General features: G+C 41.0%; 1 protein-coding gene across 1 annotated transcript; it reads right to left on the bottom strand.

Moving 5' to 3' along the window:
- Window positions 1-3785: 3785 nt before the first annotated feature.
- On the bottom strand, window positions 3786-15483 carry LOC144085825 (uncharacterized). Its single transcript, XM_077615480.1, has 3 exons — window positions 15383-15483; window positions 13470-13698; window positions 3786-4390 (listed from the first exon to the last, which is right to left on the bottom strand). The coding sequence occupies exons 1-3, from the start codon at window positions 15420-15422 to the stop codon at window positions 4219-4221; spliced, it is 441 nt and encodes a 146-aa protein (XP_077471606.1). The 5' UTR covers window positions 15423-15483; the 3' UTR covers window positions 3786-4218.
- Window positions 15484-18044: the final 2561 nt, after the last annotated feature.

Raw genomic sequence — 18044 nt, 5'->3', positions numbered from 1 at the left:
GGTTGGAACAAAAACCAGGACCCACTGCGGCCCTTGGCGGAATCGGTTTGAGACACCTGCTTTAGATTCTAAGGTTTAGAACAACTGATGAACAAACAAATGATAGGATTTGTTTCAAAACAAAAGACTGGTGGTTAGTCAGTCTTAATAATACTTCCCTTACGAAAAAAAAGAAAATGAAAATGTTAAAGCGATAGCGGCTACTTATGCAATCGATTCCGAATCGATTGCTACGCTGAAGTCGCACAAGATGAATAATTTGTCAGAACATGTAACTCGGATGAGTCACAATGCACCCGTGTTACCAAATTACAGTGCAGTTGAAGCAAATGCGGAAGTAAGATGCAGAAACCGTGGCGATGGTGTGAATTTCAAGGGATTTCAATTGGAAATTTGGTACTTCTCCGAAATGGTTGCTTCAAAAAAAAATTAAGTGACACATTTTTGTGGTTTCCGGAGTTTAGGGAGGTTGTCAGAAGTCCCGGAGTTTGTGTTACTTGTCTAGGTAAACTCCGGAAATTCCGGATACGTTGGCAGCCCTGGATATGTACAGTAATACCTTGACATAGGAAAAAAAATCCAAGCAATTTTTTGCCCTGCAAAACAAAACTAATTTGTGATACGAGCATACGAGATGGTTTCCAATGCGGCCGCCAGATGGTCGAGTATGCGACAGGCTGCTTATTAGAACAGCATCGCTGTCTTTCTCGCCGGAACTTCGTCGCGTAAAGATATCTACGAGCACTGGCATTTTTTACGTTTTTTTGCATTAATCAGTGCAGAATTAAGTGAAAAAACGTTGGGTCCAACGGAAGCCGGTTTAATGAAGGGTAAAAAAATGTATGATGATAATCGACAATCGATATAAAGCATTAAATAATAGAAAAACATGAGTGGTGTAACCGACTGAGTTTGCTCGTCAACATAAGATTTTTTTTTTAAAGTGTATACTAATTTAAGTTCATTTACGTTAAATTAAAAGTTCCTGTTATGTTACATAGTGTCACAAGTGTAGCGAACCGAATGTGTTTCCGTCTCCCTCCTCACCCGCTGCACACACCGCTGTTCGCCGTTACCGTCTGTCTCGAAGGTAAGAACTCCATACAGTACTGTACATAATGTCACATTTTATTGCAGATCATAACCACCTAATAGGTATGTGTTACTTTGTGAGCATAGGTGGTGAATTTGAACAATTAAAAACGTTAAAAATGTTTTTCAATTGTGGTATCCTATTTTAGGTGTTTTTTTCCTCAGAGGGTGGGAATGGGTTAATCTATTTAGTTATTTTAAATGGGAAAAATTGATATGAGATATGAGTGAATTGACATATGAGCTTGGTCCCGGAACACATTAAGCTCGTATCTCAAAGTATTATTGTATCTAAGAGCTAAAATAACTATATACTTGTAAACACACACATATCTCGGTGTTACCTTGATCCAATAGATTATAGTACTATTTCATATTTTGTCACATTCACAAAGGTAATTTTTGTTCAGCAACCAAAAATGCCCTTAAATCAAATTTATTTGTTGCATTGTTGAACATTTTTAACACAGAGGTCCCAACTTTGAATTGCTTTTTTGCATGTTTGTGTGGAGAATGTAACTACAGATTTTGCACATCTGTACAATAACAGCAGCCTTTGGAAAATTGAGTAAAGATTTTGATTTGCTCAAGCTCTGCATTAGTTTTTAAGATAACCGTAATATATAAATCACATGAAAATAAGACTCATGAGGAATACTCTGACTACTGATCTCATTCATAAACTGAAATTTGCGTTTCCTACCTTGATTTCAACATTTAAGGTTTTGAACCTTGATCAAATTAAGAAGCTCTGTTCAAGTGACTACCTCCATCAGAATGTAGGCTGAGCTGAAGTTAGTGAACTCTGGATTATTAGTCATGCCTCTAGGTACGCAATTTTCAGTTACGAAATGTTTTATATGCAAATGATTGACTAGAGATACGAAAAAGATCCAAGTTACGAAATCACCCAAAAAGTAAATGCATTTCCTTATCCGCTATTTTATTTTGAAAATATTGTTGCACATGCATTGATTCTCACTTTAGAACAGGGGTTCCCAAACGTTTTCCTGTGAGGGCCACATAACTTTTCCCTTCTCTTCTCAGTTTGTAACAGAAAAAGTGTGACGATCGTAGGGGAGCTTAATTTTTTTTATTGTTTTCCAGAAAGCCACACAACCAAACCTTTCCAGGTTCTTTACAGAAAAAAAAGTCAGGAAACAAACAATAACACTATTAATGAAATAAATAACTAAATAACCCTCTCTGACTTCACAGAAAAAACAGGAAATAAATAACACTATTTATGAAATAAATAATACCTAAATAACCCTCTCTGACTTCTTCACAGAAAAAACAGGAAATAAATAACACTATTTATGAAATAAATAATACCTAAATAACTCTCTCAAAGTTTGCGCGAACTCCACGAATAAATATGAGCAGTTGCGCTGTGTCTTGCACGTCCGTGCTTTCATCCAGTGCTAATGAAAAAAAGTCAAATTCTTTCGTCTTCTGCTGCAGCTGGGCATATACATGACTCCCGATTTCTTCAACGCATCTGGTGATTGTACTCGCCGACAGACTTACGGCATTAAATGCATCTTTCTTCTCGGGACACACCTCCTCCGCGACAGCATCCATACATTTCTTAACAAACTCTCCATCAGTGAAAGGCTTACCGCTGCTTGCTGAGTTTAGCAACCCGAAAGCTGGCCCGAACGGATGCCTGGTTCAGCTGAGCTTGGCATACAAATGTATTCTGCTGAGATAGTAGTCCACTTTTTAGCTTTGAGAGTTGTCTGCTCGTATTTGGCCTTGCAAGCTATCGTACTTGTCTTTGTGACGGGATTCATAGTGTCGGCGAAAATTGTATTCTTTGAATAGAGACGACCAAGATCCGCTGGGTTACTCCACAGAATATTTATTCCTAATATATAAATCCAATTCAGAGTTGCTCCCCTCCACAGCTCTGGGTCAAAAAGAACAATTCTCAAACAGGTTGCAGTTTTTATATGCTTGAATAGTCCGCGATGGTCCCAGGGCTCCGCCCTCACCTGCGATCGTCCAGATGTCTCGGTAACACTGCTCGCGCATGCACCGGTGGACGTGCCCACGTGCATCAAAGGGAAACACTCTCCCCGCGCGTGTCACCAAAGAAGCAATGCGAAGCTCCGCTTCACTGGGATGATTTGTGGGCTCAGCGGGGGTGCAATGAACCAAACACAAGATTAAAACGTCCCAGTCTTCAAGGCCAAATAGGAAAAAAAATCCGATAGCGTCTCTGGTATTGTTCAGAGGGCCGGACGAAATGTGCTGACGGGCCGTAGTTTGGTGACCCCTGCTTTAGAACCTCGCTACCCTCTACTGGGCTCTCATTTCATCACTCTCATTCTATCTCATATAATGACAATAAAGGCATACAATTCAATTAGCTGTCTCACCACAACCACTATCCATGTTTCAAAATTCTCTCTTATATACCTGTCCACCCAAATGCACCCCTTTATTAATTATTGCAATTCCCCTTATTAAGCGATTAATACCCATACAAATGCAACGCGGCACATATTTTCAAACAGACACACTCACGGCACACGTGAAAGTCTAAAATGTACTACAAAGTGGACGGCTTTGCCATATGGCGGCAAGAGCCCGTAGATCGGGCTCTTGCCGCCATATGGCGGACAAACACTGGTATTACGTCTCCTATTATAACGGCCGCAGAGGGAACTATTTCAGTGGTGCACGGGTCATTTTCATATGCTTTATTCATTTAAAGACATTAATAAATCATTTCTTTATAATTTTCTCTCATTTTTGAGTTTAGTTGGTAGTTGTGTGAGGACCGTGGAACGAATTAGAGAATTTACATATAAAGTACTGCTCTACTTACAAACTTATGAAAAAAGTTCTGGAACCAATTAATTTCTGGCTTTTCATACACAATAAATAATAGTCTCATTGTGCGACTGTTTCACAAATATTTTATGGTAGTTAAATTAGCATAGAATTTTCTTCACACTCAAAAATTCATTTACACAAGTATATTTTTCTATTACTGGTTCTTTCCCTGCATGAAAATGTAGGACAGAGTAATTGTGTAGTGCGACTCCCATGTTTAGGGAGGAACAGTCCCTCTTATTTACATCCCATCTTGAACAGCAGTACAAGAGGTTAAATGCATTACTGGTCAAGTTTCACAGTCTCCGCAGTTTGGCAGTAACGGCTTCCTTCGTAATCTCCCTCATTTGACCGTCGCATCCTCTGTCGAATTTTCAGCTGCTTTAAACGGTTCTTGTCCACTTGCCTCTTGGCCAGCAGGAAGCCAATAATACCAGTGGGGAGGCCAATCATCCTAGTTGGAGGCAAGGAAGAGAAAATGCATGCAGCTATGTGATAAGGACAACAATGTTACCAGAGGAAAGTCCCCACCCAACATACAATAAATACAGCACATCAGCATGTATTCAGCTACAATAGTTTGCTATTTGGTGTTGGTCAATTCGGAAGCATAGCAAAAGCAATCTAAGCACCAAATGATAGGCTCATGTCCTAATTAACAATGTTCAGTGTATAAATGCATACATTGCATTGCAATACTACAATACATTTGTCCCAAAACCTATTCCTGTCTTTATCTGTCACTTTATCTATTTTACCAGCACAGCCTCATGCTATCATGGTGGCTGCCCAATGTGTGTAACTGCATGGGAGAAGATTACTTTGAGAGGAACTCTGAAGCATTTTGAGACTAGAATTTTACCACAGTCACATCCATTTTGTGATGATTGACCTTCAATAGTACATGCGCATTTCCTAGTTCCAGGGCACAGCCCTCTCCAAGTGCGACCCATGGACTCGTTTATGTTGAGGTGCCCTGCGACGGTACTCGGATGATTCACCTAAAGACGTTTCGCCGACGGACGTTTGACAGACGGACAGGTCGCCGAATGGACGTTCCACCGAACGGTCATACGGCCGTTCGGCCCAACAGAGGTTCGGCCGAACGGAGGTTTCGCCGAAACGGGATTCGCGCGCTCACCCCGGATCGTGTGTGTACAAGTTTTTCAACCTCGGCCCGCGGGCCATATACGGCCCGTTAGGATTTTTAATCCGGCCCGCCGCCCGGGAATAAGCACTCTTGGGCGGGCATGTCAGCCCGGGAATAAGCACTCTTGGGCGGGCATGTCAGCCTGGGAATAAGCACTCTTGGGCGGGCAGATGTAGCAGAACCGAACCGTGAAATGACAGCAATCAGGTCAAATACATCCTAAAACAGCATTTAATGATCAAATACAAATACTGGAGCTCTGGACATTAGAACCGAGCCCAGGGAAGTGAATTCCTCGGTAAAATGTCGCGATGATGTCGCGATAAGGCAAAAAAAACGTCTATATACGTCCATTCGCCAAACGGCTCAAAATGCGTTTAATGATTAAATACAGTATTGTATATACAAATACTAGTATTTGTATTTAATCATTAAACGCTGTTTTAGGCTGGATTTGACCGAATTTGAGAGCATTTTGAGCCGTTTGGCGAATGGCCCTGTTCTTAAAATGGCCGACAAGCGACGACGTCTAGCTCCGTTGCCTCACAACGCGCATCAGAGATCTAGTCTGTGTACACGATACCTATGGGAATACCAAGCCAAAAAAAAGAAGGAAGACGACGAAGAATATGTGAATTTCCTTTGTCTTCTTTTAAATAAAATACTAGTATAAAATACAATACTAGTATTGTATATACAAATACTAGTATTTGTATTTAATCATTAAACGCTGTTTTCGGCTGGATTTGACCGAATTTGAGAGCATTTTGACCCGTTTGGCGAATGGACGCATATAGACGTTTTTTTGCCTTATCGCGACATCATCGCGACATCATCGCGACATTTTACCGAGGAATTCACTTCCCTGGGCTCGGTTCTAATGTCCAAAGAGCTCCAGTATTTGTATTTGATCATTAAATGCTGTTTTAGGATGTATTTGACCTGATTGCTGTCATTTCACGGCTCGGTTCTGCTACATCTGCACGCCCAAGTGCTTATTCCCGGGCTGACATGCCCGCCCAAGAGTGCTTATTCCCGGGCTGCCATTGACGATAGACTAATAAATTGAGAGTGATGAGCGGCAAAGGGAAATGAATCATTGATTTTTACTATAATTTGGACAACGCCGGCGGCGGGCCGGATTAAAAATCCTAACGGGCCGAGGTTGAAAAACTTGTACACACACGATCCGGGGGGGGGGGCGAGTGCGCGAATCCCGTTTCGGCGGAACCTCCGTTTGGCCGAACCTCCGTTCGGCCGAATGACCGTTCGATGGAACGTCCATTCGGCGACCTGTCCGTCTGTCAAACGTCCGTCGGCGAAACGTCTTTAGGCGAATCATCCGGCCACGCCTTGCGACAGCTCGATTTCCATTTTCTTCCGCGTAGCGGACAACTGCCAGTTTAAACCTCGTAAGTGTGTCTCTTTGTAGGTGCCATGTTCAGGGGTCAAACGGATATTGTTTTGCACAACGCATACCTGCATTATTTATAGGTACATGCTCTAATCTTTAACCCCCAGGACCCCCTTCCTTTCACACCTGCATACTTTCGTCAGTTACATCCGTATTTTCACTTTAGCGCGTCAGAGAGAAATACACTTAGACAATCAAGCGGTCAGCGTCATACAGCGACATCTACAGAATCTTGAATTTTGTGCACAAAAAGGCACACCGACTGATTGGGCGCCCTGACCACTTTGGGGAAAATTTTAGACTTTTAAGTGCACCCTATGTGTGTGAAAATACAGTAATTGCTGGTTGAATAGTAAGCTTGGACAAATCAGCAATTTCAGGACAATAAAATATTGATTCTTTGGACAACGATACTATATTAACTGATTATAAAGGCTAGACACGATTTGATGGATTAAATATGCAGGCCTTTTACATAATCACTTACTTTTTACATAAAGCCATAAAAAACCTAGTATTTTTTTGTTTCAATGAAAACCTTTTTTAACAACGGCATTACTAGATGATGGTGTTGATCAATTTCAGTCAATTGTGATTAACTAATCGGTATATTAATCCAGATCAATGTTTTGTATACCTATTACATAGTAAAGCTTCTGGTCATTGTGACATGCCCGTGGCATCAATAATATTCATTTATTTTCTGAACCGCTTATCCTCAAAGGGGTCACGGTGCTGGAGCCTATCCCACCTAACTACAGGCTTCAGGCAGGGGACACCATGAATTGGTGGCCAGCCAATCAATGAGAACAAGGGGACAGACCACCATTGATGCTCACGCCCATACCTAGGGTCAAGTGTTGAAACCAGCCTACCCCGCATGCTTTTAGGATCTGGAAGGAACCGGGGAGAACATGCAAACTCCACACAGTGAGGACCCCCCTTGGATGGAACTCTTGACCTCAGAACTGAGGCCGACACGCTAATATTAGCCTTGTGTATAATATACCGTATTTACTCGCATATAAGCCGCACCCTGGAAATTGCCTTGAATTTTTTTTGAATTTTACAATTTCTTGTGTAGAAGCCGACCCCTGATTCCCAGTTTTCACCTCCTTATTCATGATTTTAATAGGGGGTACAAATGTGTTACTTTGAAGGGAAAATCTTAAGAAAAATCATCACAAGTGGTATTTGATGAACAAAAAGGTGGAGGGGAAACCCAAGGCGCCCGCCAAGGCCGTCAAGAAGACCCCGACGAAAGCAAAGAAGCCAGCCGCCAAGAAGGCAACGCCGAGTAAGAAGCTGAAAACGGCCTCTTTTATTTATTTATTTTTTCCCAAGATGGCGCCGTTCACGCGGCAGCCTGTGGCAGTAGCTCTGTCCACTCTTATGTTTTTTGTGTTTTACAGCCCGTCTATCTTTTTTCTATTCCATTTAAATATTTCTTAATACATTCCTTTTTACTTTACTTTGTACTTTATACTTTAATGTTTTTACAACTTTCCTTGTTCTGTTAGCCTGGCTTCTTTCTGCTACTTCTTTTTTGGAACCATTCAGCCATGCCTAAGCTGTCATACACATGGGACTAGCTGTTACAATACGCAGCAGAAGGAGCAACAACTCAATGCCGCTGGAAATTTGGAGCTGGACAAAAGTGCCGGGAGAAGAAGCAACGCTTCTGACCAACCATTCATCATGGGATAAGATGGAAGAGCTGTCGGCGCTTACCAGGCCGGAAACGTAGTTCGAGGAGTTCTACTCTGCTACTGTTGTCTTCAGCTCCAGACTACTGAGGAACTGTGCGCAAAAGCTTGGAAGAGTAACTCTGCATATTCTCTACCTCAGTCACAGTCTAGAGAAGTACCCCATCTTGTGGAAGACTTGTGGTTCCAGTTTTTGTCCAACTTTACAACGTCTTTTTGAGTCTGTATCCGTTTTTGCTACCGCAACCAAGATGGCGCCGTTCAAGTGGCAGCCGGTGGCGGTAGCTCCATCCACTCTTGCTTGTTTTGTGTTTTTGCTGCTTTTCTGTCTTAATGATTTGATTTGGTGATTCTTAATGATCCCTTTTACTTTGATTTGCTTTGTACTTTGTGCTTTTGCTTTGTTGTTCTGCGGCCTTTGCGACTGTACTGTCTAACTTATAACTATGCCTTTCCTGTATCTGCATTCTCACCCTCTTGCTACTGTCACAATGAAATTTCCCGAATTCGGGATAAATAAAGTTATTCAATCCAATCCAATTTCTGAGATACTGTATGAATCAAAAGTACATTATTTGGGTCAATATTCCTGCCTTTGTAAATGCAAAATATCAAATTATTGAATTTGAAAGAAGAAATAAGACTCGATGAAAACCTGATGCTTTCTAATTACAGAAATTAAAAATTTCTTACCAGAAGTTTAAGCTGTTGTGGCAGCCATATTGCTTCTCATGTCAAAGTATCTCAATTATTTTGATAGTTCATTATACTCCAATAGTTGTCACTTTCTAACGACAAATACAAAAAAAATCAATATTAGCGAGTTAGCTTAGCGTTGTGATGTTCTTTGATAGCGGTGGGACACCTTATCTACCCATATTCTCCGGTCAGAGAGTGAGATGAAGGCACACAGATGATTCCTCAGCTTCCTCTATATCAAATCCAAGTAATTGACAATGTAGAGCAGTGGTCCCCAAACTATTCCAGAAAGGGCCTCAGTGGGTGCTGCTTTTCGTTCCAACCTGTAAGAGGACACCTTTCCACCAATCTGGTATCCTAGAAGTGCAATCAGTGGATTGCAGTCAGGTGCTTCTTTTTTTCAGCAGAAACCTCATTGGTTAAACAGTTTGTGTTGGATCGGTTGGAACAAAAACCTGCATCCACAGCGGCCCTCGAGGACCTGTTTGGAGACCTGATGTAGAGCATTCTTCTTTTACAAAACATTCCAGTCAACTTTGATGAACACTGAATCAAACTCCGGTGGAAACATTAGCAGTACTCTCTACTAAAGACTACAACTCAAACTACAACTATAGGACCCCAAGCTGTCCGCCTAGGTGCCTGAACAAAAAGAAGGATATAACCTGCCTTTTAATGAAAACATAGGAAATTTATAACAATCAAAGTGGAATTTTGTTCTATTTAAAAATCAAGGCTACTCGCGTCTGGCCAGTCAAAGCACGTTTAACTAGGTTTATACGTCAGTGCCCTAGGTAAGATGGCTGCCCTGGACCTAGGTAAGATGGATGTGCCCCGAGCGAGCTCTTGACGGGAACGTGAGTTTCTTCACGTTTTATGCAAGAGCCGAATTCGCTTGCGTTGCGTCGTTATCGCCGCATCTCCCTCGTGCAAAGATCTCTACGAGCACTGAGCGGAGTGTTGCATTTTTTCCGTGTTTTTTGCGTTAGTCAGTGCAGAATTATGGGAAAAACAATGGGTCCGAAGCAAGCCGGTGTAATGAAGGGTAGTGCGAAGAAAAGGCTTATGATGACAAACGATATTAAGCACGAAATAATCTAAAAACATGAGTAGTGTATGCGTGACTGAGCTGGCTCGTCAATACGTATGGAGAAGCAGGAAGTTCGCCTCGAAAGCCACGGTGGAATACATTAACCTCTTTGCCTTGGTTATTGCACAAGAAGGTTTAAATTTAGTGTAACATATGATTAAAACTTTTTAAGTGTGTGTACAGTGGTACCTTGACCTACGATCAGCTCTACCTACGACATGCTCGAGATACGATGAAAACTCAGATCGAATAATTCGCCCTGGATACGATCAAAATTTTGAGATGCGACCAAGTCAGGTGGCCATGGCACTGTCTTGCCGCATCTCTTTCGTGTGTAAAATATGTCTACAAGCACAGCGGAGCTTTGCATTTCCCCCCTGTTTTTTTTTCCATATACTACATTTACATACAAAGTAAACTAAAATGGATCGGCAGAGTTTTGCAAAGAAAAGGCGACCGTTGACAATCAACATTAAGCGCGAAATAATTGAAAAATATGAGTGGTGTACTTGTCACCGAGCTTGCTTGGCAATACGAGAGGAATACGTCAACCATATCCGCCATCCTTAAGCAGAAGGACGCAATTAAGGAGAAGAAGCCTTCCAAAGGACTAACTATAATTTCCCACCGGCGCAGTGACATTCATGACGAGATGGAGAGCCTTCTTTTATTGTGGATAAAAGATAGTTCCAATTCGAAAGCCGCGGTGGAATTTATCAAGACATTTGCCTCGATTATCACCCAGGAAAGTTACAACGAAGTGGCAAGAGTTTTCGGATTTTGTAGAAAAGAGGCACCCTGACAAGCTGGCAAGTGGTCGCGCGTTATCGTATTGTGATGACATTTGTGCGCGTCTTTTTGAAATATTTTGAAGGTAAGGCAAAAACAAAAAAACTCTTGATGAGTTCGTTTTGAAGACTCCGGCTGAACGTGCGGGTGGAGTCAACCCGTTACAAAGGTAAAAAAAAGATTAAAACAAAATTAGAATTCAGTTTTGTGTAAAGTTACATTAAACGTATGTTTGAGTGTCTGTATATATTAATCCAAGTTAATTTAAATTTGTTTGTTCAGTAATGAGTGTGTTGTTGCCGTGGATAAAGTCCCCCCGAACACCCCCCCCCGCCTCTGTGTATGTCGCCGTCTCTACCCTCCGCAAAATGCGCCTAATTTTACTTACCGTATTTTCACGACTATTCGGCGCATCGTATTTTTAGCCGCAGTGTCAGTAACGAGTGCTATTTCTGTATTTTAAACACACAAAGCACGCACGGTTTTTTTTAGACGCATATAGATTATATATGGATGAACATCGAAACGCAATAGCGCTGGCTACCGGAAGCAGCCTATTTCCGGGTTCCGGTGCGCAGTGACTGCTGGGAAATATAGTTCTTGCACGCTACACCCACACGCTAAAAACACGTTTTTAAAAAGGCAACGGAAGCAAAACTGAGTTCGGTTGTACTTTATTTAGACATTTTACAACTTACTCACGTCATCATCACCCACAAATCCATCAAAGTCCTCATTTTCTGTGTCCGAATTAAACAATTGCCCAAATGAGTCTTCCAAAACGCCGGGTCCAGCGTTTGTAGTTCTCAAGCCTCCGGGAATGACGGCAAGCTCCAAGTTATATATATATGGTTCGCAGTCTACCAGTCTACCTTTGAATGCTCCGTTGACGCCAACATCTAGCGGCAGGATTTCTTTTGTAAATACAGCCGAAATGATCATACTGGGTGTATTGAAGAACTGGGTGTATTGTAGAACTGGGTGTATTAAGAACTCGATATCCCAGCAGTCACTGCGCAGTACTTTATCTACGGGAAATAGTAGAGTCGGGGGCTGCTTGCCGTAGTTGTCCTATCGACTGATTTATTTGATTTTATCGTGATAACAATTTTAGTATTGGTCCATATATAAAGCGCACTGGATTATAAGGCGCCCTGTCTATTTTGGAGAAAATTTTAGACTTTTATGTGCGCCTTATAGTCGTGAAAATACGGTATATTAAACACATTTTATTACTATTAAACCACTAATATCCTATTTTTTGTGTTTTTTCAGAGGGTTGGAACGAATGTATTTGTTTTTAGTTCATTTCAATGGGAAACGTTCGCTAGAGTTACGAAAAGCTCGACATACGATCTCAGTCCAGGAACGGATTAAGATCGTATGTCGAGGTACCACTGTATAGGAATCAAAGTTAATTTAAGTTAAATTTAACGTTTGTTAGGTTACGAGCATATTTGTCGTCTCTCTCTCTTTCTCTCTCTCTCTCTCTCTCTCTGTTGGAGTTATTTTGGGTACTATTTTAAATGTGCTTGAAATATGAATCATTATATGTATATGTGAAATATTAATCATTATATGTATGTGTGAAATATTAATTATTACGCATATGTATGTATATGTGCTTGCAACGAAGACAAACGCTTATTTTAATGCTCACCGAAACAAACTCGAAGGTCACTCCCCTCTGCAGCTGGCTCCGAGGACTGTCGATTGTTTTTTAAACCCGAACTCTCACATGGATCCGAGGTCTTATCAAAATTGTTTTGAAACCTCAACTTCTCACCCAGTCGCAAGAAGATCCGGGAAGGACTCTTAATTGTTTTGACTTGGATTCCGGGCCAGGTGGCGATACCGTTCGCCCTTCGAAAAGACTTGCAATTGTTTTGATTATGGATGCTTGCTTGTTTTAATTCTTATGCAATTGTTTTTGATTTCTGACCTTAATTGCAATTGTTTTGAATAGATAACTTTAATTGTTTTGACTCTAATGCAATTAAATGGGCAGGAGAGGATTCGGTTCTTTAGAATGATCTGGGACGAAGGCGAGTCAGGATCGATTCTCTCTTGCAAGATAAAGCAGAATATGCCTCCGAGGTCTCCCTTATCTTAAAGCGTATCTATTGGTGAAACTATCACTCTCTCCCATCCGCGAACTCCACGTTGTATTGAATGATGTCTCATTTTATTATTAAACATCATAATCATTAGTTATTTGTTACTCTGCTAGTAGATGGTAGAATTACAAGCAACAAAAATGTTTTTCCATTGTAATATCCTGTTTTTGGTGTTTTTTTCAGAGGGTGGGAACGAATTAATTTGTATTTAGTTCATTTCTATGGGAAACGTTGATTTGAGAGACGAGTAAATCGACATGCGAACTCAGTCCCGGAATGCATTAAGCTCGTATCACAAGGTATGACTATACTCCGGTTTCCTCCCACATCCCAAAAACATGCATCAATACATGTAACATATTCACAGTGGATGTATGAAATAATCAATTAGTCATGCCAGGTTACCATTTCTTAGGAGTTTTGACCCAAAAATATCAACAGTTGCAGTGGGACAAAACAGAAACTGGTAAACAATAGAGCCATGTACAGTGGGCGGGAGTTTTTTAGTTGGTGAGTAAATGACAATAGGACTCATAGTTACATGGACTTGCTTGGTATATGAACTTACCATGCATAGCCAATTTTCATCATGGGATTCTTGGCCTTTTTAAGAGGAATGTACTCCGGACCCTCGATATCACTTTCCTTGTCCACCACCCCACTGCTGCCCTTGTGCTTCCGCTGTGCCTCTGTTGCAGGACTGCAAAAAGATGTGGTCTGCGGCCTCAAACACTGGTGCTGAATCGGTGAAAGGAAGCTCGTAACATACCACTGACCACGGGGAACAAGAGCTGTAGCTGGTGAATGGAAAATAAGGATGTTGGAGTTATTTTGGGTACCAATATCAGTTTTTTTTTTATTTAAAAAAAATTAAATAGTGGGTATACCTGTGCATACAGTACACGTTTAAATAATTTCTAAATGGCAGTACAATTATTATATTATTTCTTTGGCAACACATCATATTTTTAGCAATATTAAATATTTTTAGTCCATTTCTCTTCTGTAAAACATAAATAAATTCTTTCAACCAATAAAAATCTATTTCTTTCATTGAATAGGGACCATTTGGCTCTTGTGGTGATGAAAATGCCAGGTGGCTGAAATAATTTGTGTGAGATTATATGAATTCATTCATCATCCGTACCACGCATTGTAAAAATTGCGGGAGCCTATACTCTCCGAGATTACTTTGGGCGAAAGGCAGACTTCACCCTAGAATGGTCGCCAGTCAGTCGTAGGGCACACAGAGACAGACAACCATCCAGACTACCAATCATACCTTCACCTATTGGGAATTTATCCCACGCTTGCCCGCACCAAAGTAAGGCAAATGAACTTCTACACCATCAGATAATATTATATGATATTTGTGACAATGTTGAGGCAAATCCTAATTGCTTAAAAATATAAGATTTTTCTGGCCATAATGTACTCTTAAACAAAGTTTAAAATGCATGCGATCTGATTTTTCAGAATAAAAAAAATGGACAGACAAAAAGATTTCAATTCATTAATAAAAGATGAAACTATTATTAATTTTCCGTACCGCTTATCCTCACAAGTGTCGAGGTGCTGGAGCCTATCCCAGTTGACTTTGGGCACCAGGCGGGGGACATCCTGAATTGGTTCAGTCTATCCGTGAGGCGCAACTACTTTTTTTTTTACGTGTTCCAAATCTTTTGATCAACTCAACTTAAATTAAAGTCTGAACTCTAGCTGGCCCGTTGTAACCCCCTGTTCCTTTCCCTTTTTCTTTTCCTTTACCTTGTCTAGTTAAATCAGTGGTTCTCAATTATATTTTGTTAATTATGGTTTCTGTTATTTATTTTTTTGGAACGCTATTTTTTATTTGTAAATTAAAATCAAAACCTAGTATATTTGAATTTTGCAGTATGTATGCGATCTGTAAAGTCAAATCAGTAGAGAAAGGGGTTTCCAGGTGGATAGCAAACAAAATTTACATTCTTCATTAGCCAAAGATAAAAAAAAATGTGAAAATACGTGTCTGAAAATGATGTTGCAGAGATAAGTTAAAACAGGGGTAGGGAACCTATGGCTCGGGAGCCATATGTGGCTCTTTTGATGGGTGTACATGGCTCTCCGCTAACCTGTGTGATAAAATATGTGAACCGCTGGTGAGAGACCATCTAAGTCCTGAACGCACCAATGGGAGCGCCACACTGTGGCGCTGACACTATCGCTAGCGCCTATTTAATCATATTTTTTCTTCATTATACTCTTTTGCATGCATACTCTCATTGATTGGCAACAGTGAAAACATGTTCTTAAAAGAATTCTGAGACTTTTTTTTTACTTTCAAAGTGGTGAAATGATTGATAAATGCACACGTATTTTTACTTTTAAATTCTGAGTATGGCTCTCAATGGATAATGTTTGAAAATATGAATTGTTTATGGCTCTCTTCGTCAAAAAGGTTCCCGACCCCTGAGTTAAAACAGCATGGAATCTATATTTTACCTTTGCAAGCTGAACTAAAGACGGTGCAGGAGGCTGCCATGTTGGTTGTTATGCGATGTTTTGCACATGCGCAAATACTCAACAAAAAGACGCATGCGCTCTTTAGTGAACAATGAAGATCATGAAGACCACTTAGCCATTATACGTACAATTGTACTGTTTAACTTTTGAGACATAGTGTCGCACGGTAAATGTCTGAATGATGCTAAGATTCAGAAGTTAAACATTTACTGGTATTTAGCATAATTGCCACTGCAGTTTATGATTAGGGTGCATTTCTTACCCGTCTGCCAGCACCGGGAGGTGTTTTACGCAAACTATAGCCCGAGGGGCAGTAGTGATGGGTCCAGCGACGCAGATGCGCTGGTGCGTGCATCGAGCTCCCTCGGCAAACCGTGTCGGTGCGCGTACCGCTTTAAGAAAGTCTCGTGACCAGTGACAGAACTGTATCGACGCGGAGGTCGCGCGCCAAACTGTTTATAAAGTAGGGCACCTTTCAATACTAGGATGGAGGCGCAAAGCTAGCATTGCGTTATTGACCCGTTCATTGCTTGAAGAATATTGCGGTAAAAGATGGCGACGACATCCATGGAAAACGTACATTTGTATTAGCGAACCAGTTCCTATGAACAGCAGCATCTTCTGTGCTTTGCGAACGCAAATAAATCCAAGACAAAGAAACGAATTGCAAAACCCCGTAGAAACTTTTTAAAAAATATATCTTTAAACGAGTCCATTGTTATTGTTATTCACAGCTTTCACACTTAAGGTTTTGACATTATGACATGTTCACTTAATTGATCAACTATGTCTCAAATATCAAAAAGCATTTTAGATTAAATACATATACGGAGCAAGAGAATGTGAACGCAAATACGTAAATGATTGTATTAGATACCAGTGGTGGTCCGTGCATTTTGGGGTAGCGCCTTCTGCTATCGGAATCAATCCAACCCTCAAAAACTTTTTTCTGGCTATAAAACCTCTACAGCAGCTACAGCTGCGACACATAAAAAAAAGTCATCAATAATAACCTCATACAATTGAAATATTATTGAGGAATATAGCCATATTTTACTCACCAAAAATCATTTTTAACTACACAATATCCATCCTCCTTTCTTTCCTCCTTCTTTTCTATCAGCATCAAAGCTAATGCTGAAAGTCGAGCCTGTCCTGTCGTGTTTCTGACATAGTCCGTCTTGAAAATGGCTTTAAATCAACACAACAATATATTTGCTTGTGCAGCTTGCTCCAAATACAGTTTGGTAGCTCTTTGTAGATAGCGCACTGAAACTGGCGCACACCCTTTTCCTGGCTGTAACAGGCTTGCTAGCCTCGGAGTTGACCGCCCTTTCTTAATGATGTCCATTTTTTTCTGGAAAAGTCCGTCTGGAAAATAGCTTTGTGAGCACATCTGCAACAAAATCCATTTGTTTTGCTCTGTCGACCATTGTGGGTGGAGTTTGGGATCTCTGGCTGCCTCACTATGGCTTTGGCCCGCCTACTCTCTATAGCTAGCCAATCATAGTTGGTGAAAGCAATGACGTATCCCAGCCAGCAAAATGGCAATGCCTCTGAAAAAGCATTGTGATGTTGCCAACTCAAAATCTGATTGGTTAAAAGCAACAGTCTTGTTTAATGCAGCAGAGCCCGCAGAACTGATTGTGAAGGCTTTGAGGCAGATATCTGATCCTGGCAACAAATAATGGCTGAAATGTGATTGGTTAAATGCTTCAATATGAAAACACATCTGGAAGCAGTGCAACCAGGGGTAAAAGCAATGAAAGGAAGCTAACAGACCATTTGGAATAAGTATTGATGGACAAAATATATAATATAAATATATGATTCAGATATTTCTTAGGCCAGCAAAGAAGGCCTTGAAGGCCCTGACGGCCCGTCACTGTTAGATACAATAGGTAAATCAAATCAGTGTACAGTAGTACCTCGACATACGATCGTAATCCGTTCCGAGACTGAGATCGTATGACGAGGTTCTCGTAACTCGAGCGGACGTTTCCCATTGAAATGAATGGAAAAAATAATTTGTTCCAGCCCTCTGAAAAAACACCAAAAACAGGATATTGGATTGGAAATTTTTTTTATTTCTTCTAATTCCCCATCTATTAACAAAGTAACACATAACTAGTGGTTTAATAGAAATAAAATGTGTTTAATCTAACTGAAATTGGGCGGATTTCGCCGTGGGGAGAGTGGCACAAAAGGGGCGGGGGGCTTCGGTTTTTTTTTCCACACAACGCACTCGTAAACGGAACAAACACTCCACCTCATGTTCGCTATCGATGGGCTGTTTGCTGTTGTACTATTCCCTTCAAAATATTCCGAAAATGATGCACACAAATGTCCTCACAATCGGATAACGCACGACCACTTGCCAACGAGCAGCAGTCTTTTATCAGCGATCGCTCCGCTGCTCATGGGAGCTTCGGGGGCGCTGGCTAGCGGCTCCCTTTTAGCTTGTAGCATCTGTGTTCGCATCCCCTTTGAACGGCGCCTATGATAGAGTTGCTACCGGGGATGCTTTTGCGGGGAGTTGCGAGCCAGTGCCCCTGATGTTCTTATGAGCAGCGAACGAGAAGTAATATAATACTCCTCGTATTAGATTAAAAAAAAATAACAGGAAATGCAGCAGCTGAGC

The sequence above is a fragment of the Stigmatopora argus genome, chromosome 12 (genome assembly GCF_051989625.1).
Source record: "Stigmatopora argus isolate UIUO_Sarg chromosome 12, RoL_Sarg_1.0, whole genome shotgun sequence".
Lineage (NCBI taxonomy): Eukaryota > Metazoa > Chordata > Actinopteri > Syngnathiformes > Syngnathidae > Stigmatopora > Stigmatopora argus.
This window is presented reverse-complemented; position numbering and strand designations above follow the sequence as displayed.